The sequence below is a fragment of the Callithrix jacchus genome, chromosome 3 (genome assembly GCF_049354715.1).
Source record: "Callithrix jacchus isolate 240 chromosome 3, calJac240_pri, whole genome shotgun sequence".
Classification (NCBI taxonomy): Eukaryota; Metazoa; Chordata; class Mammalia; order Primates; family Cebidae; genus Callithrix; species Callithrix jacchus.
The window spans coordinates 149215701-149241249 of record NC_133504.1 but is presented as its reverse complement, the minus strand read 5'-3'; the positions used below and the strand labels follow the sequence as shown (position 1 = coordinate 149241249).

Here is a 25549-nt window from a genome sequence, read left to right as displayed (position 1 = left end):
CTGTTTTTCTCTCATAACACCATGTTCATTTACTTAATCATTTGTGTGTGTATACATACGCACATATGTAATGTGTACAATTTATTTACTTGGAGCATGTTTTTGCCATTGACTATAAATATTATAAGAGTAAGAACAAAGCCTACCATATTTACTATTATTGGTCAGCAATTGGCATGGAGACTGGCACACAGTGGGCAGTCAATACATACTGTGGCTTGCTCACTATTTAATGCATAAGCACTTTAAAAATCAAGGTACAAAGAAAGAGTGATTCGTTGCACTCCCTGAACTCATCTGTGCCCTGGCAGTATTACAGGCATTTTTCAAGCATTATCTCGTTTATTCTTTACAGCAATATAAGTTATTACTGTTTTATTTTCCACTTGGTAGTGGTAATCATTGTCTGCATTAGTGATCCACAGGAGTGGAATTACAGGGTCAAAGATATAAGCGCTTTGAAGCTCTTGGAGCATATTGTTAAACTGATTTCCAAATACGCTTGCAATAACTACTGCATATCTACTTCATCATACTCTCATAAGGATTAACATTGTTATCTATGCTAGTTTTAGAGGTGAAAATAGTAGAGCATTACTATTTTAATTAAATTATTGGATTATCAAAGAGTCTGAAGAAACAGCCCTTTCCTGCTAGTCCTATTTACCTCTTGTCTCCCTGCTTCTTCATGAGAAGTCATCAGGACGCCTGTAAGAATTCTTGGTTTTTCGGCACTGTGTTACAGATGATCTTAATAATGATGAAGATCTTTATTATTATTATCATCCTCAAGAAATTCATTATTTGTTTTTTTAGTTGATAGCTTCTCTGATGAAATCCTTACATTTCTGATTACCTTCATGGTTAAGCCCAAACTCTTCTTTACAGCAGCTAAGTCAACACATTTTCTGGCCACCACGTCATTCCCATGATCATCTCTCCCTCTTCTATTTTGTATTTTATCGTCAAACAACACAGAACTGCCCACAGTTCTTTGCACACATAGCGCTCCTTATTTCTTTTTCCTGGATAAATATCTCCCCTCTCTTCTGGTTGTATTATCTTTCCCCTCTATTCTCTTTCTTTTTCTACTCAGCTTCACATTCCTCTGGCAAGCTTCCATCTCTATTCAGCATTCTTCAACATGTTTTCATGGTATGACTTTTCTCTGTGTCACGATATCAAGTGCTCCGTGAATACTTAACCGTTGACTACATTGGGTAACCTTCCTCTGCTTCCCAACAGCTCCCTGTGTTAGCTTGTGAATTGTAAGTATGTGTCCATTTATCTCTCCTGAATAAGATAGTAACTCTTTGAAGGCATGGACCAGGTCTTCTTCATCTTGTATTCTTAGGAACTAACAGTGTCAGTGATTATACATAGTACCAGATACACAGGAAACATGTTTAAATGAATGCGTGACTGAGAGACTGAATTATTAACCTTGAGGAGGAAATGCAGCATTTCTCCCTGTGAAATGGATGAAAAAGAAATACTATTATCTTGGTGCAAAAGTAATTGCGGTTTTTACCATTAAAAGTAATAGATTCAGTAAAGTTTCTATCAGAGCAAAAGAAACATCTGTAGATATTTGATATGAAAAGAGATTTAACACAGCGTAACAGAGCCCAGGGAAACCAAGATCACAGGGTTGAGCATAAGCAGACACTGGCTCCTCAGTGCTTCACTTTTCCCTTAGAAATGCAACTGGGAGGCCAGGCGCAGTGGCTCACACCTGTAATCCCAGCACTTTGGGAGGCTGAGGCGGGTGGATCACGAGGTCAACAGATTGAGACCATCCTGGTCAACATGGTGAAACCCCGTCTCTACTAAAAATAAAAAAATTAGCTGGGCATGGTAGCGCGTGCCTGTAATCCCAGCTACTCAGGAGGCTGAGGCGGGAGAATTGCTTGAACCCAGGAGGTGGAGGTTGTGGTAAGCCGAGATTGCGCCATTGCACTCCAGCCTGGGTAACCAGAGCGAAACTCCATCTCAAAAAAAAAAAAAAAAAAAAAAAAAAAAAAGAAGAAATGCAACTGGGAAAGAATCAGGTGGATGCAGCCCAGATGATGAGCATGATATTGGGAGTCTCAAAAAAAGTTTCTGCCTCTTTACGGATTTGTGAGTCAAATGGAGGGACTCCATAAATTATGACAGTGAAAGAAATCTGATCCAACTGACCCCATCTTGTTTCTAATCTCCCAAGCTGCCCTTGTTCATTACTGGTCATAGGCCGATTAACTTTTGGAAGAATTTAGTTTACAGTTGAACTTTGAAACAAAGATGGTAACAGCTCTTTTCTGAAACAAACCCCTTTCTTGCCTGGGAACCAGACTGTCTTTCTAAGACTGACAAATTAGCTATAAGATTAAAAATTTTGGCTTAGGAGTCATAAAGCCCGAAACCACAAGGTTCTGAACCTTCCCAGTTGCTGCTCGGAATAACATCACTATTGTGAAACCTAAGATTGATGCTTGAAATATTTTTCAGACCCTGCATTCTAATACACCAGCTGGTGCCACCCAGATAGGCAATCTGGCTCAACCAGTTCTGTGATCCAACCCAGGAACAGAAGACAGCAAGATGAACACAATTTGACCTCCTCTGATTTCATCTCTGACTCAACCAGTCAGCACTCTCTACTCCCTGTACCCTACCCCAAATAGGATGGCTTGGTGGGCGTGTGCCTGCTGCATCTGTATGAAGCACTGCTTTCTAGGCCTCACTCCCACTGGAACCCTGCCTGCCCACCTGCAACTCCCCCACAGCAATACCTTTTCCACTTTTCCCAGAGAAGCAACTCAGCCAAACCTAAGCAGGGGCCATTCATGTGGGCTAGAGCCAGTCTAGTCATTATTTGCTGTTGGGTTTCCAGTTTCACCATGTGTCAGGGCAAGGCATAACTGTAAAATTTGCTCCTCAGAGGAAATCAGGCCAGACTCAATTTTGGAAGGCAAGACAGGGAGAAAGCCACTTCATCCCAGACTCTGTTCTAGGGCTTTCCACCATCAGCTCCTCCCACTTGAGACTGGTCTTTGGAGGGCAATAGGCCACCATGCCTGGTCAGCACCAATTCAAACCATGCCAGGAATTTGCCTACCTGCCAGGTTCAGTTTTTTTAAGGTGCCTCTTCAGGAACACAGTGTATCTCTCTGATTGGGCTTCTAAATCAAAACCCTGATGTTTGTGTCCCTCTCATGGGGGAGCTTTGGACACATGAGCAGTTTGGAAAAGGGTCACGTAAGGGTTTCCACTCTGCTCATTGTAGAGGGGACACTCTGTAGGCCCATGGGTCACTTACTAGAGAGGTTGAGTGAATTTGCCTTCTGTTAACCTGGAAACTTCTATTTAGCTCCCTCCTGCTTCCCAAAGATTTTAAGAATTTTGTAAATGTATAAATTCACCTCTAGTAACAGTGGCCTGGACGCTGCTTTGTGCTAAAAGCATGGGAAGTCTAAAGGCAGTCTTTCCCTAGGAAATGGATGCTAATTCTATTCTGCTGCCCCTACCTGTTCCTGAGGCTTCATTTAGAAAGGAAGTCCTCTCAGAAGGCTGTCCAGCATGCTGTGTCCTAGCCAAGCCAAACATATGAGAAAGTAAGTGCATTTTCCGCTTCAGGTCCTCAGTGGGTTACATAACCACTGTTCTCTCTCGGTCCCTTTTTTCTAAATGGGTTACTTCTTTTTCTCCTTTTTTTCTAAATGCTGGTAAATATCTACATTCAGCCATGGGAGAGGAGGCCAGAGTTCTGGGCAGCTGCCCCATTCTTTTAATGTTGTAGGACCTGCCCCTGGAGTGGGCCTTCCTCTTTGGGCCTTGTGAGCTTCTTTGCTTACCATGTTCCATCTCACTCCACTTTCCTCCTTCAAGATCTCATTTGGAGGGTAGGGGATCTGCTTCCCACTGTGACTGGGCTATGGGATTCTGACTATCTTGCTTACAGATTCATGGTTTGATAAATTTGTTGTTTTCAAAAATTTGAAATGTAGGATGCCATTAAGTGCCTGTTTATATTTTTGGAATATTTGTATTACTTACAATTAATCAATAAAAGTGGGTTTAAAAACCTAAAAAAAAAAAACACCCAGTCTCCAAATTTTCAGGGAGACTTATCTGAGTAATAAATCCATGGTCTCTCTTTCAGTGGGCTCTGCGTAAATCAGACTTTCTTTGTTGCAATTCCCCTGTCTTGATAAATTGGCTGTATCTGTGTAGCAGGCAAGAAGCTATTAGGTAGTCATACAGGAAAAATAGGAGTTGGAAGTTATGGAGTCAAAATGGAGAGAAGTGCCTGGGGCAAGTCCTCTACTAAGGTGTGGGAGAAGATGCCTTGGAAGTGCTAAAGACTCCTTTGGCCTAATAAAAATCCCTCCATGAAAGAGCATAGCTAGTCCTGGAGAGCCAGATTCCTTGAATACAGTCCCCTCCAGAAAAGTACAATGGACTGGCAGTGCAACAAGTCTGGTATGGGGAGGGCAACCTCTCCCTAGGACGCCTCTCCACACTTGTACTTGCCTGGGGTTTAGCCTGAAAGATTACACATAGAACTTGAAAGTGGAGCTGGACTCCTTACAGGGAAACTGCTAGCATTCAAGACTTTAATTTATATGTCTCTTGTAGAAAAATGCCAGTGATAATCTCAGCTGCCTTGGAAGACAGGCAGGAAAACACCCAGGTAGAAAAGCCTTACATTTGCCTTCTGACAAAACCCATATGTGTGGCCACTGCTGCTTTTAAGGAATGATGGTTTCTGCTTCTTTTTGGTCTATCACATATTGCATAAAAGATTATTGAAATCTTACCTGAAATCCACCTACTGTAATTTAGGTAAATATAATTCCCAGGGTTCTGGCTCATGTGATACAAAGTAACAAGCAAAATATGGGGAAAAGATTCGAGTTGTCCATAAATAAACTAGCACAGTACAGAAGATGGGGTGCTGGGATAAACAAGAGGGACTATTTTTGCCAGGCAGACTAAATACCATCTAAAATGTAGGAGGCAAACTTGGATGTTGTGGAATTGGAAATGAGATGGCCAGGAATAGTTCAAATGATTACTTTAAAACTGTGAACAGGTAATTCAAAAAAGTAATTAATGCCATGAAACTTATAAAGTGAGAAGTTTAATCTTACTAATAAGCGAAGAGATAAAACACAAATATATCTGATTTTTACTCACTTAGAGAATTTTAAGTGCTATCAGTGCTACTTTGTCACTGATCATGTATGATCACATTGGTGACATAAGTTACTCAGTGTCCTGAGTACAAGACAAAACAGTTGTTTTTACTTCCATTGTCATTGGAATCTATTGTTCTTACTTTTTTCAAAGTTGATTTGTCAAAGTGCATCAAAAACCTTAAACTCTTATTTTCTTTATCTCCTTAATTCTATCTTTAAAAGCTCATTCTAAATAAAAAGCTAAAGTTACTGGTTAGTAATAATCTAAATAGCTACCAGTAAGGGAAAGTTAAAGATAAATAATAGAATGTCTAAAAAGGGGAATGATATGGCGTCATGAAAAATTAGACATTGGAAATAAATTCTTTGACATTACCTAAGTGCATTTTATAATATTAAGGGGAATTTTGTAAGATAACATGCACATTATTCCTGTTATATGCATAGAAATAAGACTGGAAGGAAAAGCACCAAAAGTTGATAGCCATTTTTCTGTGTGATGGCATTATGGCTGCCTTTTTTCTCCACACTTTTTTTGTTTGTCTGCTTTTTTGAGTTCTATAACAAATATGTTTTACTTATTGAATTGCTTTGAAAATTTATTTGACATTTTGGTTTATAAATTTGAAATCAAACTATCTATATGGTTGTGTGATTCAACAGTCTTCCAGCAGCTCCCATCAGACCAAGTAGGGAATTAGGAAACCAAGAGTTTGTTTCTGTTTAAGCTGTGTGAGGTTGCGCAAAACAGGTTGGCAGAAGGGCAAAAGGTTTAGGGAATTGAGAGTGTCACACCATGATATCTGCCTTGGATAGAAACAAAAATTATATGGGAGAGGAACACCGAAGTAAAATGAAGGAATTGAGCAACCGAGAATCCCAATGTGATTTTCCTTTTGAGGTGAAATAATTCTAGGAAACAGAATAGTCCAGAGTGCAGTTGGGGTATTGGGTGCTGCAGTCATGGAGATGCTTGGAAGAAGTGATGTGGGACATTCAGTCTACATGGATCTGCAGGTCCTTTGGGATTACTCCAACATTTGTGCAAAGAGCAGGACACAATAAGGATCCAAAGTCTTCAGTGGATGCAGAGGGGTGTCCTGTAGCTGGAATGGCATGGCCTGAGCAGCACACAGGAAGTGACACGAAAAGATGAGAATTGTAGCACTGTTTCTATGCTTGAAGTTCTCAAGTTGTCTTACATTTAAAATAAATGTTTAAAACTTTGATTTTTTTAACATTTTTAATTATCTTCCCTTCCTTCAAAATGTGTTCAGATGTAACCAATTTTCCTTTGGTACCTTTATGATTACTTAGCTTCTGAAGGGGGAGAGGTTATAGTATCAGTTAATTTACTTCCCAGCTATCATTGCAGTGATTAATGACCCGCCATATGGAGAATCTGCTTTTAATTTTTTTTCTCATTAAAATAGTACAAGAAATGTTGACAGTGTCAATTGCTTCTGAACAGACATTTCAGGTTCAAGAATAGCCGAGAACTACTCTGTGGATGGTTGCTCCAGTGAATAGATTTCAAATTATATGAAATCAGTTTTTTGTTAAAAGTGCAAAAGTTGCCCTAAAAATGCATTAATTTTATTAAATTGTTTAGAGGCTTGGAGTTTCCTTAGGACAGAGCCAGTTTACATCTTGGGAAAGGACAGAAGAGAAGACTGCCCTCACTGCCTACTGTATATACTGGGCTAGTACAAAATAATTCTCTACTATTATGATAATCTATCCATCTTCAATGTGGTAAATTGGAAGCAGAGGCTTCAGTGAAGTCAGATGGGCCTAGAAGTAGTTGTGTTGTCAAGGGAGAGGGTTCAAGGGAGAGAGTAATTCTGGTCAGAGTTTCTATCAGTATATTTACTCAAGGTAGACATCTGTCCAAGATGTCGCCTTCAATGATGTTTCCAGCACCTCAGTTTCCAGCTCTTCTATGTGGAGTCTCATTTCAGCAGGGGAGCCTGAACTTCCTAAAAAGTAGTTCAAGACTTTAAGAGCCAGGAAGCAGAAGCAGCCAGACTTCCTAAAGGTTGGGCTCAGAAATTTCACAATGTTATTTTCAACTATGCTATTAGTCAAATTAGGTACAAGCAGGCCAGATTCAAGAAGGGGAGTGGGCCATGTGTCAGAGAGGAAAGGAATTGATGGCAGTGGCCAGATTTTCTGAGAGATCCTATGAAGAGAACAGCAGCGAGTTATAAAAAGTATGGGAAAAAAAAACTGTAGCAGGTTGCACAACAGATTAGAAAATGACTGGAATAAAAAGGTTGTATGATAGAAATGAGCATTACTTTTGGCATCAGCCTTCTTTCACTGAGTGTCCAGTATGCATCCTTTCCTATGCTTGATGGTGAAGATATAAAAATGCTTCGATATGGACAATGCTATAGGTTTGTTTGTGTTCCCTGCACCCCAAAATGTATATGCTGAAATTTCAATCCTCAGTAACTCAGAATGTTACTTCATTTGGATCTAGGGCCTTTAAAGAGGTAAATTGTCTACAATGAGAATAAAATACCTAGGAATACAACTAACAGAGGAGGTAAAGGACCTCTGCAAGGAGAACTACAAACCACTGCTCAAGGAAATAAGAGAAGACACAAACAGATGGAAAAACATTCTATGGTCATGGTTAGGAAGAATAAGTATCATGAAAATGGCCATACTGCCCAAAGTAATTAATAGATTCAATAATATTCCCATCAAGCTACCAATGACCTTCTTTACAGAATTGGAAAAAACCACTTTAAACTTCATATGAAACCAAAAAATAAATAGAAAATCCTAAGAAAAAAGAACAAAGACAATCCTAAGCAAAAAGGACAAAGCTGGAGGCATCATGCTGCCGGACTTCAAATTATACTACAAGGCTACAGTAATCAGCACAGCATGGCACTGGTACCAAAACAGAGACATAGACCAATGGAACAGAACAGAGGCCTTGGAAGCACCACACATCTACAACTATCTGATCTTTGACAAACCTGACAAAAACAAGCAATCGGGAAAGGATCCCCTGTTTAGTAAATGGTGTTGGGAAAACTGGCTAGCAATGTGCAGAAAGCAGAAACTGGACCCCTTCCTGAAACCTTATGCTAAAATTAACTCCAGATGGATTAAGGACTTAAACATAAGACCTAACACCATAAAAACCCTAGAAGAAAACCTAAGCAAAACCATTCAGGACATAGGTATAGGCAAGGACTTCATGACCAAAACACCAAAAGCATTGGCAACAAAAGCCAAAATAGACAAATGGGATCTAATGAAACTTCAGAGCTTCTGCTTGGCAAAAGAAACAATCATTAGAGTGGACCAGCAACCAACAGAGTGGGAAAAAATTTTACAATCTACCCATCTGACAAAGGGCTAATATAGAATCTACAAAAAACTAAAAGAGATTTACAAGCAAAAAAAAAACCCATTCAAAAGTGGGCAAAGGATATGAACAGACACATTTCCAAGAAGACATATATAAAGCCAACAAACATGAAAAAATTCTCATCATACTGGTCATTAGAGAAATGTAAATCAAAACCACATTGAGATACCATCTCACACCAGGTAGAATGGTGATCATTAAAAAATCTGAAGACAACAGATGCTTGAGAGGATGTGGAGAAATAGGAACACTTTTACACTATTGGTGGGAGTGTAAATTAGTTCAACCATTGTGGAATACAATGTAGTGATTCCTCAATGGTCTAGAATAGGGATATCATTTGACCCAGCAATCCCATTACTGGGTATATACCCAAAGAACTATAAATCATTCTATTATAAAGACACATGCACATGAATGCTCATTGCAGCACTGTTTACAATAGCAAAGACCTGGAACCAACCCAAATGACCATCAATAGACCAGACAAAAAAAATGTGGCACATATACACCATGGAATATTATACAGCCATAAAAATGATGAGTTCATGTTCTCTGTAGGGACATGGATGAACCTAGAAACCACAATTTTTAGCAAACTGACACAAAAACAGAAAATCAAACACTGCATGTTCTCACTCATAGGTAGGTGTTGAACAATGAGAACACTGGACACCGGGAGGGGAGCATCACACACTGGGGTCTGTCGCAGAGGAATAGAGGAGGGACAGTGAGGGAAAGGATGGGGTGGGATAACATGGGGAGAATTACAGGTATGGGTGATGGGGGGATGTAGGCAGCAAACCACCTTGCCAGGAATGTACCTATGCAACAATCTTCCATGACCTGCATATGTACCCCAGAATCTAAAGTACAATTTTTTTAAAAAAGGTAAATTGTGGTTCATGCCTGTAATCCCATCACTTTTGGAGGCTGAGGTGGGTAGATCACTTGAGGTCAGCAGTTCAAAAGAAGCCTGATAAACATGGTGAAACCCTGTCTCTCCTAAAAATACAAAAATTAGCCCGTCATGATGGCTGGTGCCTGTAATCTCAGCTACTTGGGATGCTGAAGCATGAGAATTACTTGAATCTTGGAATTGGAGGTTGCAGTGAGCTGAGATCACACCACTGCACTCCAGAGTGGTGGAGCAAGACTCTGTCTCAAAATAATAATAAACATAATACAAAAAATAAGAGATAAATAAAGTAAAATGAGGTCATATGGGCAGACATTAATGCATTGCATTAACACAGTAATTTAATCAGAGTCTGAGGAAAGAGCATGTGAGGATACAGCAAGAAGGTCGCCACCCACAAGCCAAAGAGAGAGGCTGCAGAAGAAAGCAAATCTGCTAACACCTTGATTTTAGACTTTCATCTTCTAGACTTGTGAGACTGTAAATATCCAGTGTCCAAGTCACCTAGTCTGTGGTACTTGTGATGGAAGTCCCAGCAAGCTGATAGAATACAGTATACTCAAGTCACTTAAACTTCATGGATGTTGTAGACAAATAAGTAGATTTTTCAACACAGTGTGATAATACCTGCAATAGGGGTAGACACAGGATGCCATGGGAAAAGGGCATCATATTCTCTTAGTTTAGGTTCTTCTTTAAAATAATCTCATTGCTTTTTCTGATAATAAAATGAGACATTTTATATAAAGCACTGAAGTAATAGGTACCTATTATATATTAGTTCTTTAGTTCCTTCCTTCATACCTATTATATACATAATAATATTTTTTTCCTTCTATCCATGTAAAGAAATAAAAGTAGAAAGTCTGAGTGGAAGAGTCTGAAAAAAAATACCACTGACCCAGGGGATTGTATACACACCCAACAATAAGGCAGAAGCCTGGTTTTGGCAGTTCTGGGTCACTTAGGAGTTTTTCACAACCAAATGGGTACTAATTCTGAAGTGTTATGAAGCTGTGTGCTGGAACCAAGATGGTTCTAATAACATTTAAAAATATTCTGGATGAGTTCATTTTAAAAATATTCTGGATGAGTTCATTCTGCTCGCGTTAAGATGAATTTTCTCCAGATTAATTCAAGTTGTGACTGAAAGCAAAAATTAGTAAATAGAATCTCTCATTATTTAAAAATAAAAATCCATTAAAATATAATGTTTAAGCAAATATTAATGGCTATTTGGAGGGTTTATTTTATCCAAGTTTATGAATGATGAGAGGTTAAAAAAAGTTTTGATGAAAGGAATTTAACTTGGGAAATCTTGCTGGAAGTTGATTTCTAATAAGATTAAGTTAACATTAATGTAAATGATTCATCAGGGAAGACTTATTTGCATTTCAAATTTATTGTTTTAATTAAGCAATGCTTCTTGATAGCAGGGATGATCCAGGGCAGATACATAGGGCAAGGGTTATAGGTATGCAAAGCAATAGCCCAGGCTCTATGATTTGTTGCAGAGGGCAAGCCCAGGGTCATATCCAAATATATATATATAATAAATGCTTTTGTAGCCAGTGTTGACAAAAATAGTTCTAAGAATAAAAATTTCCTTGCTTATTCTATATGTTTTTTGGACTCCCTCTGGCAAACTCCCTGGGCAAATAAAGAATAATAAACACAGAAACAAAATGGCATAGTGGGGCCTCTCTAAACAACTGCATCCTAAGCAAATCCCAGAAATTTGAGAGCATTCTGTAAAAGTTCCTCTAATATGCCTTTGACATAAAAACAACCTTGCTTATACTTGTTGTACTGGCTTCTCTCACCCCTGTCTGTTCAATAAACGATCCCTTTAAAGGAAGTTTAGAATGGTTGTTTATCTACGAGTCCCACGCCTTTTATTAGATAGAGATGAATTCCCCAGTGTTCACATTTTAAAATGCAGGACAGATTGCAGCACCTATAGATGATGATCCCACTGGTGACAGGCAGCAACTGAGGGCCTGTGTGCCCTCTCACTGGGTCAGCAGGAGCCCGTTGGACTGCTCTGCTATTGGCTGGTATTCATTAACATTTCTGCTGCTCTTGCCCTGGATTCTGCCTCAGTGAAATATTGAGCATGTTCTTCCTCACATGCTGCTTTCCTTCTAGCAAGGCTCATCTCTAAACCACATTATACACCAACAAATACCATCTTCAATGTGCCTCACAAGATTTGCAGCTGGGACAAATAAAACACAAGTTCTTAATTCCGAGAGTCTGGAAGTTACACTCTAGTTACTAAAAATCTCTCTGGTCAAAGAGAAAACTACAGTCAGTAGTTTTCTTAAGTCAGTATGAAACTACAGTCAGTTTCATGTACCATGTTTATATTGTTCTGTGTGATGAAAATATCTCTACAGTAACAGTTTAGGTGCTAACTGTTGTGCTCGTGCTACATACAATATAATAGTTGTGTCCTCCCAGATAATGAAAAGAATAACATGTATTTCAACCTTCTCTATTATGATAACCTAATATGCCTTCAAAAGTTTTAGTGATACCAAGATAGGAAATGTTCATTAGTCTATCAATACCTTAGGAGTCTTTGTATGCAAACAACAGAAATTGGCTCTAGTTAATAAAAAAAGAAATAGGATTTATAAGAAGGATAAAGGCGTGTTCATAGATTCAGCTGTAAGGTAAGGGAACAGAGTTCGGGAAAAGTCCATGATCCAAAAGAGACTGAGTGGAGAACACAGCCCAAGTCTTGCTCAAGATAAAGTTCTTCTACAGATATGGACCCAGCTACATATGCATAGTTACTACCACCGCCAGAATCTGTCCTTCAGCTTCTGTGAATATTTCTAACTTCTTCTATGCTCTTGTATCAGTTTATCAGGATTCCAGGTGCTGAACAAAATGATCAAATTGGCCAATCCTATTTTATATGCCACTAGCTGCCAAAGATCAGAGAGAGGGTGTGGAAAATGCCTTCTTTATAAAATATTCAGATGCTTGGTAGCCAAATACTAAAACTTCAACAAAGGACATTGTCTCAAATTCATAAAATTGTGTTAATATTTCTAGTAATACTTAACAAAAAGTTTAGCTGACCTTGACATTATCTCCCTCACTGGTTGCACCACCATGCCAAAATAATTGTTTTCCATTAAGTCCATATATCAATTAAGGTCATCATCTTTTACCCATAATTTTATTCATGATATGATGGAAAAGCAAATAGACTTTCCTAAAATCTTATCCCTGAGGATCTATTACCGCTGTGGCAAGTTTCCACTTACTGGGTAATTACTATATGCAGGGCACTGGGCTAGGCAATTTATATGCAGCATCTTATTTAGTCCTCACAAGACCATTGCAAACTCTGCATTACTCACTTCATTTTCCATGTAAAGAGAATGAATTTCAAAAAGCTATGTAACGGTCTTAAATGCAGCAAACTATTTACAGGCAGAACTGGGATGAGAACTTAAGGTTGATTTTTCTCCTTCTTTCCTCCTTTACTTATTTCCTTCTTTTCTTCTATGTCAAAATCTTTTTCCAAGATATTTTCACCAGTCTGCATGGCTAATCAGCATTGTAAAAGCCCATGAATCCTACCTTCACAAAAAAAAAAAATATGTATTTGGTCACCATCATCAAGGATTCTCTGCAACACAGCCTTGTTGGTTTTTTAAACTTAAAAAATTATTTTATACTTTTACTCAAATATGAAAACCTATTTGTAAAGCTATAGGCTCTTGACTGTTTCAGAGAAGCAGAATAGAACCTACCATGCTCTGAGAACAAGAGGAGCAGTAGCTTGTCAATGTGGGTTTACAGTTGGCATCCTTCACTTGGAGTCAGAGCAGAGTAGAATAGCATCTGTCATCAAATGTGACAAAGGCCACTGCCCTAGTTAAACTGTTTTGAACTGGGGCACTTGAGTCTGAGTAATTCAGGACTTTTATTTTCAGCCCATGTCCCCAATCATTCCTGTTGAAATGAAGGCCATCTCTTGACACTAAATGTGCCATTTACCCTTAGCAATAATCTGTAGTTTCATCCAACCAGTAAAGACAGAAAAATGAAAATGTTACATTCTCAGATAAAAAAAAAAAGATATATTTCTCATTGTGTACCCCAAATGTGTTTTCTTTCACTTTCTCATTTGTTCTGTAGCACATTCTACTGACTGCAGATACATTTTACAAAGTATATAATAAATTTAAAAGGAAATATCTTCATTCCACACAAATCCATAAAATGTATGCACCTCTTGGAATTGGGGGAAATAATGATATTTTGCAAAATGTTTGTATGCAAATGCTAACTGGATCTGAATATGCATCATTCATTTCAATTAGAGTTCAGAAACGGACCCAGGAGTCATACAGGTACTACTTTAATCCACTTAGACATTATGGATTCTTCTGTCTTATTACAATATTATTTTTCCCTTGTAGGTAAAGCCCATTGGCTCTGTCCAGTATTGCCCAAGATCAACAAGAAAGAATAAAACTGAGTAGAATGAACAATAGATGAATTGCTACTTAGCTACAGGCAGTGTTATATAGTGATTATGCATTCTGGAATCAAGCTTCCTTGATTCAACTCCTAGCCATTGGCTGTGTAACTTTCAGCAAGTGATTTAGCCTTTCTGTAACTCAGTAGCCTCACTTATTAAATGGAGGTGATGATAAGTGCACTTTATAAAATTATAGTGAGGATTAAATGTGAGTTAATAAACTTAAAGCATCTAGGCCAGCCCATGGTAAATCCTTAGTAAATATCAAAATGTGAAAACTTGCTGCATATAATTTCTCCTGCCATGACTCTTCCAAAATATTTCTTATTTACCAAGCATTCAATTACAGAGATAAACAATAACCTACTTAACTCACAATTGTAATAAATTTTTATATTTTTTCCGATTCTTCACAATTATATTATATATTTGCCCAATTTTTTATATTAACCTCAGAATCAATTTGTTGACCTCCTAGAAAAATGCCTCTTGGATTTTAATTGAGATTATATTAAACATACACATTTATTTGGTGGAGATTCTCTTATGAAGTCCAATTTTCTCATCCAGGGATATAGTCTATCTTTTTATAAATTTAAGCTTCCTAAAATAAGCCTCTAATATTTTGCAATTATTTTCATATAAATCATCTGTATTTCTTTTTACATTAATTCTTTGGTATTCACAATTCTGTCATTAGGAACTATTAAATAGAATTTATTCTTATTTCTTACTGTTATGGAAATATTTAATAGTTTATGTAGTTTTTTAATATAGAGGCTTTAATTTTTCATAGTGAAAAATATCAAATCTTTTCTGTGTATGACTCTGTTTTTATACACAGAAAAACATCAACTTACATCCTGAATTTAGAGCAATTTTTAATTTTATCTTTCTAAAAATAAAAGCAGTTTCCAAAAAAAAAATCGGTCCATAAGTATACTTCTTAACAAAGGGGTGATTTTTATAGAGAAAGCATTACAATAAATGGCATTCTTGCTTCACCATGAAGGATGTCAGTAGAATTGTCTCAGCCCAAATATAAAGACCAAGAACATAAGAAAATCTTTGCTAATTAACATGTCTATTAATGGGTGATTAGTCCATAACAGTCTGACATTTACTACAATCCTGCCTTCTTTTCCACATACTCCTGCCTTAGAATTCTTCTCATACTTTTGTAACTATCTCATATTAATTGATTGCTTACTGTTTATTTTTCTCCACTGCCAAAGTATTTCCATTAAGGCGGCAACCGTCAACTGTCTGGTTCACCATAGTGACCAATGTCTAATCCCAGCCTTGTTTATTTATTCATTAATTTAATAAATAAATGTTAATCTCCTATTCCTTATTGGGAACTGTTTCATATAGACAAGTTCTTTGGCCTCAGAGTTTTTATTTTCTGGGGAGTTGGGGGAAGAATGGAAAGCAAATAACTAAATAAAAAACATAATTTCAAGTAATTGTAACAGCTACCGCAAGAAGCAGACTCAGCAAAGCTGGATGGGTGTACTGTTGAAAAAAAGAAAGCCAGTGAAGGCTTCTCTGAGGAGGTAATATGAATAGAGAAGTTAATAATATGAAATTTTTTTGTTTTGTCCATTCATTCATGTAAATTCTTCTTTATGTTGATGCTCTTTACTTTTTGGTATATTTTTAGGAAGGGTAATACTGATTGTTCCTTTCTATGTGTAATGCTTCTTTCAGAAGCTCTTGTAAAGCAGGCCTGGTGGTAATAAAATCTCTAAGTACTTGCTTGTTCATAAAAGGTTTTATTTTTCCTTCAGTTGTGAAGATTAGTTTGGCTGGATATGAAACTCTGGGCTGAAAGTTCTTTTCTTTAAGGTTGTTGAATATTGGCCCCCACTCTCTTCTGACTTGTTGGGTTTCTGCTGAGAGATCTGCTTCACATGCAAGGATACACAAAGACTCAAAAAAAAGGGATGGAGAAAGATGTACCAACCAAATGGAGAGCAAAAATAAATAAACAAGTAAAAAGCAGGAGTTGCAATTCTCTCATCTGATAAAATAGATTTTAAAGCAACAAAGATATAGTGGTAAAAGGGGCAATGCAACAATAAGAGCTAATGATCCTAACACCCAGATACTTAAGACCTATAAAGAGACTCAGACTCCCTAGACTCCCACACAATAATAGTGGGAGACTTCAACATCAATATTAGATAGATCAACGAGACAGAAAATTAATAAGGATATCCAGGACTTGAACTCATATCCAGAACAAGTAAACGTAATAAACATTTATAGAGCTCGCCACTTTAAATACACAAAATATACATTCTTTTTTTTTTTTTTTTGAGATGGAGTTTCACACTTGTTACCCAGGCTGGAGTGCAATGGCGTGATCTTGGCTCACCACAACCTCTGCCTCCTGGGTTCAGGCAATTCTCCTGCCTCAGCCTCCCAAGTAGCTGGGATTACAGGCACGTGCCACCATGCCCAGCTAATTTTTTATATTTTTAGTAGAGATGGGGTTTCACTATGTTGACCAGGATGGTCTCGTTCTCTTGACTTCATGATCCACCCGCCTCGGCCTCGCAAAGTGTTGGGATTACAGGCTTGAGCCACCGCGCCCGGCCAACAAAATATACATTCTTGTCAGTACCACATCACACCTACTCATAGGTTTAAATGAAATATTGATCGACCATTATTAAGCACAATTATTGGTATAAAAGACCTATTTTATGTCAATACCCATTTTTAGAATAAAGCAACATTCCCGTTCTCTCTCCCTCTTTTTCTTCCTCTTTCTTCCGCTCCTTCACTCCTTTTTTTCTTTCTTTCCTTCCCTCCTTAAAAAAAAAAAGATCTGAAGTGAAAATGTTGCAAGTAGACTGAATTTGTATAAAGATCCTAAGGTGAATAAACTTGGTTTGAAAAGAAGCAATAAAACCAGTGATCCAGAGAGAGAATGGAAGATGATGTCAAAAAGGCAAGACATAGTGAGATTGTGCAGGCAAGACCTTCTTGTCTCACACTTTTGAAACTTAGTTGTGCATATAAACCATCTGGAATCTTGTTAAGATGCAGACTCTCATTAAGGAAGTCTGGGGCAGGACCTGAGATTCTGAATTCCCAACAAGCTTCCAAGGGATGCTAATATTGTTCTGGATACCACTCTGAAAAGGAAGCTTCCGAGCTATAAAAAGGGGTTGAGTTTTATTGAGTAAAACTCAAATAATTACTCAAATATGAGTGAAAGACAGGAAAGGGACTTGGAATGACATAATTGCTTTTCATTTTCAAAAGATCACACTGATGTTTAGAAAAGCTGGTCATTAAAATGCAAATCAAAACCACATTGAGATACCATCTCACACCAGTTAGAATGGCGATCATTAAAAAATCTGGAGACAACAGATGCTGGAGAGGATGTGGAGAAATTGGAATGCTTTTACACTGTTGGTGGGAGTGTAAATTAGTTCAAGACAGTGTGCCCATTCCTCAAGGATCTAGAAATAGAAATACCATTTGGCCCAGCAATCCTGTTATTGGATATATAACCAAAGGATTATAAATCATTCTACCATAAAGACATATGCACATGTATGTTCATTGTGGCACTGTTTACAATAGCAAAGACTTGGAACCAACCAAATGCCTATCAATGATAGACTGGATAAAGAAAATGTGGCACATACACACCATGGAATACTATGCAGTCATAAAAAGGATGAGTTCATGTCCTTTTCAGGGACGTGGATGAAGCTGGAAACCATTCTCAATAAACTGACACAAGAACGTAAAACCAAACACCACATTCTCACTCATAAGTTGTTGTTGAACAATGAGAACACATGGTCACAAGGAGGGGAACATCGTACGCTGAGGTCTATTCAGGGGGTAGAGGGACTGGGGAGGGATAGCAGGGGGTGAGGGGGATTGGGGAGGGATAACATTAGGAGAAATACCTAATGTAGATGATGGGGTGATGAATGCAGCAAACCACCATGGTATGTGTATACCTATATAATAATCCTGCATGATCTGCCCATGTACCCCAGAACTTAAAATATAATAATAAAACAATAAAGAATAAAAACAAAAATACAAAAAGTAAAAGAAAAAAGAAAAGCTTATTGGGATGAAAACATGAAGCCAATTAGGAAACTGCTTCTGTGCTGTGACAGAGCAGAGTGGTTGGGAGTAGTTCAGGCAACGAAGGAGCCCAGGACACATGGTCACTTTTGGGACACGTTTTGATTACATAGTTAAAATAATTGATGCACCAGATATCATATATGAAAGTAAGAGTAACCAAGACTGACTACTCTGTAAATGAACAACTGAGTGATTTGTGGTTCTTCTTATAAAGATGAGAAAATATGAAAGAGGGACGGGTAGGACAGGATAGAAGTCAAAGGTTTGGTTTCAGATATGCTATTACTAAGCATATCATATTAATGATCAAATGGAAGTATTAAGTATAAGTTGTGTATATATGTTAAGAGCTTAGGGGAGAGTATTGGATGGAGATTGAAATTTGGTGATCATTAGATTTTAAAGCCATTCAATTAAATGAGCTCATCTAGCAAGGGAGGATTAGAAAGATTTAAGGCTAAGAAGAAGATCCGTCAAGGAGACTGAGGAGAAGCTACCTATGAGGTAGGAAAATAATCCAAGAGCATGTGACACTCTAGAATTTCAGTGAAGAAGTGCTTCAGCATAATGGCTAAGAAGGTTGGATAATCAAATAAATACCTGTCAGGGTTCAAATAAAATGAAACAGAATTGACCATCCAAGTTTACAAGATGTGGACATTGTTGCTAACTTGACAAAGGTGGTCTTGGTGAATAGGGTGATAAATTATTGCCTAGAATGTAAGATAGCAAGAATGGGAGATGATGAAGTAGAAGCAGAGACAATAGAAAATGCTTTCAAGGGTTTTTGCAATAAAAAGGAACAGAGAATGGGCCATAACTAGATAAAGATGTTAAATCAAAGGAGTTTTATTTTAAGATAAAAGTTATTGAAACATATTCATGTGCTGATATAAATGAAAGATGAGGAGAAAATATGGGTTATGCAGGTAGAGGGGATGGCTGTGGAGAGAAGAGAGAGACAAGAGGAAAAGAAGAGTACATATGGGTAAAGATGCATGTAGGTGGAGAGAGAAGAAAGGGGAAAGACAAGCACTTTTCTTCTAGATGTTTCTGTTTTGCAATAAAATAAGAATTGACTAACAGTAGAAAATGAGAAAGGAGTCTTGGGGATTTCGGTGGAGAAGAACTGGTGTGATATATTTATCTCAGATAGCATGGAGGCAAATTTAAGAGAATGTAGTAGGACTCGAGGATAGTACAGAGAAGCCACTGAAGACATGGTAATACAATAAACATAAAGTGAGTGGGATTTCTTCTAGTAACATTCACCTACTTAGGGAGAAAATGGCAAGGTTGCTGAGTATACATACGAGAAAGAAATTAGAGTAATAAATCATGGCATCTAAACCAAGTAAGATGAAACTGAAGGCTTAAAAAAGTGGTGAGTCAATGCATTATCTAAATGAGACCAAAGAATAGTTATTAAAACTATTTATTTAAAGGGAAGAGGTTCTTTGAGACGTTGGGTAAATAAAACCCTACATAACAACAGCTGAACTCTCCAAAGGTGCAGAACAGTGCAATTTTTAGCCACATGCACACAGCTTGAGCTGTCATGAAAGTTTCTCAAAAGGCTTACTAGAGATTTCCTTTTGGTAAACATATGGTTTTATTTACTTACGGTTTCTCAGAAATACGTCTATTGAGAAAAGCAGGGTCGATCAGTACAGCATCTGTATCCCTTTTTAAGTATTTTGAAATGTTTTAATGCACCAAACTCAAAAGCAAAACATTATTCAAACCAATAGGCTATTAGAGCACCATCCTTAAGTGCTGCTTTGTTGCTCTGCTTATTACTCTCTCAAAAGCAATAAAACAGAAATCTTATTACCAAATTTGAATGTCAATATAGTTCCAAAATAATCTGGATAGCAAACGAATAGAGTCTTGCAATGCCATCTCAAACATTTTTTAGAAAATTGTTAGGAGGGCAAAAAGTCCATAAAGTAAGGCACAAGGGTAGGCAACAAGAAGCTGCTGTCCTTCCATGTCCAAGGCTGAAATGAAAATCTTGGAAGCTGAGAGACTACACCAGCCAATGATGACCAGGGATGACACAGTTCCAAAGGCGCCCCTGCAGCAAAGACCAAGAGATGATTGCTTTATGCCAGTAGAAAAAGAGATCACTAAGTTAGAGTTGCCCTCTGAACTATCCTTAGTACAGTATTTATAACGGCTTTCTCCATTAGTAAAATAGAATGATGAAATACATGAACAAAAGCCCTTGGCCAGTTAGGCGTTTTTTAAGTCAAATTCATTACAGAGAATAAATATTTTATACTTCTGTTAAACCTGAATTAGGAAAAAAAAAAAAAAAAAAAAAAACAGTAGAAATCACCTGCAGTCACTCTCCTCTCATCTGTCAATATTCAAATCCTAACTCCTAAAATTCCCTGAAATACAGCATTGAGAATCTTCACTTCCATATAGCTATAGATTTTCTTTTCCCTACTTTCCTCGAAAATTGGCCAACAGCGGAGGAGAAAGAATAACAGACTTACATTGCAGTGGGGTGCCTAGTTCCTAATATTTCTAGATCTACTTCCTAGGTTTTTGTCTGAGATCACAAAAAAGCCTGGCACAGCTCAAGTAAGGAACACATGGGATAGGAAAGCACATATGTGTGGCTTCCCACCTCATCCCTGAAGTTCCATTTTGAATATTTTTAGACTACTGAAATAGATTTGTTCAATTGTATCTTCAAAAAGTAACTGCAGAGGCAAGTGAGCAAATAAGGTGGTTAAGTCTAGTCACTTGCCGAATAATAAAGTAGGGAGGGTGGTTGGGAGCGAACTTCTTTTCCAACGTGTTAAACAGAATGCATTATTTAGAAAAATAAGACATAAAAGCTGAGCGAAATCTCAGGAAATGTGTACTGCCCAGTTTCAAAGTAATAAAATGATGACAAAAGTTGCATAGTGAAGTGGACAATAGGTCAAGATCTCCTAACTCCCAGCATAGTACACTTTTCACCACCAAACTAAACTGCCTTCCTTGATCTTGGTTTGACTCTGAAGTTGGGAATTGTGTTTCTTATTTGTGAAAATGACAGAAATCTACTTCCAATAATTGAACCAAAGCAAAAGAAGTGAAAAACTCTACAGTATAGCTTCTAATGCCTCAGACTATTAATGAACCAAACATATTTTTTAAACACCAAGTAAATACTACATTTATTGAATTAAGAAATACCTATTAGGGATAATTTCTAGAGCTATTTAATGGACTGTATTCTTAGTCATTGTCTTGAGTTGCACATAATTATTGGCTAAATTAAGGAAGAAAAAAAGAAAAAATGTATTGACTGAGCATGTATGTTATAAAGTTCTCCAACATTAATATCCTCTCAGGCTTCCTGGAAAATCTATGTGGCAAGGAGCCCAGCTGAGAAAGAATAGTTGCCTTCAGCCCCAAAGGCAGAGTGCCTGAAAGCTGAAGCAATTTATCAGTGTTCACCAGGCACTTACTCTTCCAAAATCAAACAAGTGAATTTCCTGTAGTTATTATTTTACACACGATGATAGTTCACATTGAAAAATATGACAACTTAAAAAGCGTCAGTTTTAAAGATAACTTGGATTAATTTATTTTTTACATCATCAAAGTAGAAATAGCACCTGAGCCAAAACTGACCTACTTTTCTCAATCTATGTGAAGCTGTTAAGAGCCATGGTTTTCCCAGTTCCGCTACCAAAACAATCAGAAAGAACTTAACTTTGGCATGGCTATAGCAAACCTTGGCTATGATTGTGCATGTGGGGTCAATGACAGCAGACAGACACTTACTGCAGTGAAAAGAACATGGCGCAGCCAGACAGGATGACCATGGGGAGCAGGCAGTAACCCAGCACGCTGGCCACACAGCCGTATGACACCCCTGAAGAGCTCATCAGGTTCAGCAAGGCGTGAATCACAAGGCAGCCAATGGCACTCAGGCCATACACATAACCAAACTGAACTTTCCCTGTCTGAAACAACGTGAAGAAAAGTGTTTGAACACACAATAGTCACCAAGAGAAAATCTGAGTATTATCGCGAAGCAGAGAGCACCTTAGAGTCAGTTCAGTGCTGTTGTCTTTGTAAGACTATCATCAGGAGACCGGAAGTTCTGGGAAAACACAACCCATGATATGAATTCAGATTCTGAAAACTAACACTTCTGACTAGAGTCAGGATGGGACAAGCATGCTACAAAAAAATATCAAATATTTCTAGACTTCTATCTTTTATTATAAATTGTCTATTATAAGTACAGAGCATAAGAAAGACCATATTTTGTCCCCATATCTATTAAATAATTACGCGATTGAATAGAGGAATAAAAAAATCCAATTTTAGTCTTGGAGATTTACAAGGCATATTAGTAAAATTAGCAAACATCTACAGGATTTACCATGTCAGGTCCCATTCTAAGTGTCCTACATATGTTTACTTAACCCACGTAATGATCTTATGAAATAAGTATCATTATTACAGCACCTTTACATATGAGGACACTGAGGTGCAGAGAGAATACGTAACTTGCCCAAGGTAATATAATGCTAAGCAACGGAGACTGGCTTTGAACCTAGGTATTTCACCTCTAAAATTTAGGCCCTAAACATCAACAGGAACTCTTAGAAGTCCTAAATAAGTCTCAAAATAATGGGACATATTTAACCTTATTTTTTTAGCACTTATTTGACCATAGTTATGTTTCATAACACCAATAGCCAGGTTGATTAACCACACCTTATGAAAAGCTGATTTACATAAACTTACTGGTAATAAATCATAAAAGGGATACTGTCAAAGGAAGTTAGTAGTGCACCTCCAGTCTTCTGAGGAAAACTTACAAAAACAGTCATTGCTCACAAAGCTAGTGTCTTGTTAGTACAAGCCCCCATAAATTCATTCAGAGAAAATCACAGCCTACTACTACTTCGACAGAGAATATCTTAATGTTCGCTATCTGAGAATACCAAAGCTATAGTTTAAAAATTCATTACTTTTTAATGTTTACATTAAGCTGATCATAACTTCTAGATAAAAGTCGAATAGATTGTCTCTGTTTTTCATGAGAATTAGACAAAAACATTGAAAGATCTGATAAATGGATTCAGGAGAGAGAGCTTTATAGCTGCCACTTTTCCTTCTCTATGCTATTATCTATGAAGTCTTTTAGAGATATTTATTTTACTAATGGGGAATGTCACAGCCATTTTAATGTTCAAAATTGTTCACCTATTCTGAATTCTTCTTCCTCTGAGGTTGCAGAGTTGATCATTACCCAGTCCTTTCATAAAGTATCCCTGGCTTTTGTTGGCAGGATTCTCAGGATATCTTCTTTATTCTTGTGGCTATTTAATGAAATGATGCTAATGATGGACAGGCTGATAGAAACACATCAGCTATCCACTGCTTTATTTGGTGAGTTTGTTCCACTTGGAAAATAGTGACAATTTCACATCATTGTCATGTATTAGAGAAACCATCTAGTTAATATTTTACCTGAATGGGATAATTCTGAGGTAGGGCTAGTCCAAATGGTATAGGGCAACCCTCTTACACCCAAAGGACACCTAACTGGACCTTCCTGTCCTGAAAAGGCAGTTTTACAAATGGAGTGGGGCAAATAGGAAGTAGATGAAGCTAATTTGGTAGTAAAATTGTGTCTTTTCATATCAGTTATGCACTTCTTTCATCATGTCTTTCTCTTGTTAGTTTGTCCAGTTTAAATTGTAATTCCATTTAGCCTAAATCACTGCCATTTTTAAATTTTGTTTCAAATTCTAACAAGGGCTTACAATTGAAATATGAAATAGTGTTCTATTTTGTTACCCTCAAACCTTTTAAAGATCCTTCTTACACCATCCTCATCACCACATCTTGATGTGAAATAGTTAATGTTCTTCTGATTGCACGTTTATATTGCTCATGCATGTTGCTTTTTCAGACCACACTCTTGGCCCTACCAGAAAAGTTAAATGGAGCAATAGCATTTGTGTTCTTGATGCTAGAAATGAAAATAATTGGGGGTGAAAGAATAAGTAAAACTAAATTTATGTTAAGTGCTTGAAGCTGTTTTCTTTGGTTTGTCTCCTTTAACCTGAGGAAAGCCCACGGAAATAAATAGTGTCTTATGTCAGCATAAATCATAAAGAAGGAAGAGTATGTGACTATGACTCTTATGTCTCCAGAGAAAATAAACAGATTTGGATATTGATTCTGGATTTAGTTTTGATTTCTCTAGTAAAATTCCCATATCAGCCTATAAAATCACCCTTACATTTTAATTCTGCATAACCAGAAAAGAATTAAACTATAATTAAATGAATTCTGAGTTAAATCATATTTCAATTACTATTCAATTGGAGTTTTGGGAGAGTCCTTTTTGCTCTATGTTTATCAAAATCAATTTGGATGTCACCACATCTAATGGTAAAAATTCGAGTGATAATGTTTGTATAAAGATGTTCAAAAATAGTATTTTCATATATTCCCCATAATTTAGAACTAAATAGAACCTGTAGAACTACTCAAATAAACTGCTTTTGTCTTGAAGAAAATGAAATAAAAGCCTAGAAATAGGAAGCCAAAGATTAAAGATTGCAGCAAATGACAAAGTTAGGGTAGATACAATTTTTTTGCTTCCAATCAAGAATATTTTTTGCCTTGATAGCTTTATATTGAAAACATAAAAAGGGATATGTAAATAACACCAACTAACATTATGCATCCATGACAGATCATAATGGAATCAATGCTGTTCTTTACGGGATGGTAACAGTAATATTCTGCCACAGAACAAACAGCTGTTTTATTATGAATGACTTGAAAAAGAAAGATGAGTGAATATATTAAAGTGATTGTTTCTGACTATTTGATTAATTGAAATAGCCTTACTTAGCAGTTAATCAAAGATTATCAAATTATTGTCACAAAGACAGAAGAAGAGAGGTTAGAGACTAAATTAAAGCTCTAGTTGATATAGTGCTTGGTTTACAGAGTATTTGCATTTGATGTAGAACAAAGGAATAAGATGTCATCATTAAATACTATCAGATTGGATGAATATAATATTATTATTAGCCATATTTCCGGCAAAAACCAGATTGCTACCAGTACTTTGATTGATCATATATAATAATTTACTTTTTTAATTTTTTAATTTTTATTTTTTGAGAAGAAATAAAAGGAGTGAAGGAGAGGAAGAAAGAGGAAGAAAAAGAGGAAGAGAGAATGGAAATGTTGCTTTATTCTAAAAAGTGGTTATTAATAATGGCCAATCAATATTTCATTTAAACCGATGAGTAGGTGTGATGTGGTATTGACAAGAATGTATAGTTTGTGTATTTAAAGTGGAGAGCTCTATAAATATTTATTAAGTTTACTTGTTCTGGATCTGAGTTCGAGTTCTGAATATCCTTATTAATTTT

At 37.0% G+C, this 25549-nt stretch overlaps 1 protein-coding gene across 2 annotated transcripts in view; it reads right to left on the bottom strand.

Moving 5' to 3' along the window:
• Positions 1-19547: 19547 nt before the first annotated feature.
• The window catches only part of YIPF7 (Yip1 domain family member 7), a 29374-nt gene continuing 23372 nt past the window's right edge, over positions 19548-25549 (bottom strand). For both annotated transcript variants that reach the window (XM_054253394.2, XM_054253396.2), the window contains exons 5-6: positions 21918-22099; positions 19548-20205 (exon numbers count right to left, since the gene is read on the bottom strand). In XM_054253394.2, coding sequence (XP_054109369.2) covers positions 20043-20205; positions 21918-22099 — 345 coding nt within the window. In that variant the 3' untranslated portion in view covers positions 19548-20042. The remainder of the gene's footprint in view (positions 20206-21917; positions 22100-25549) is intronic.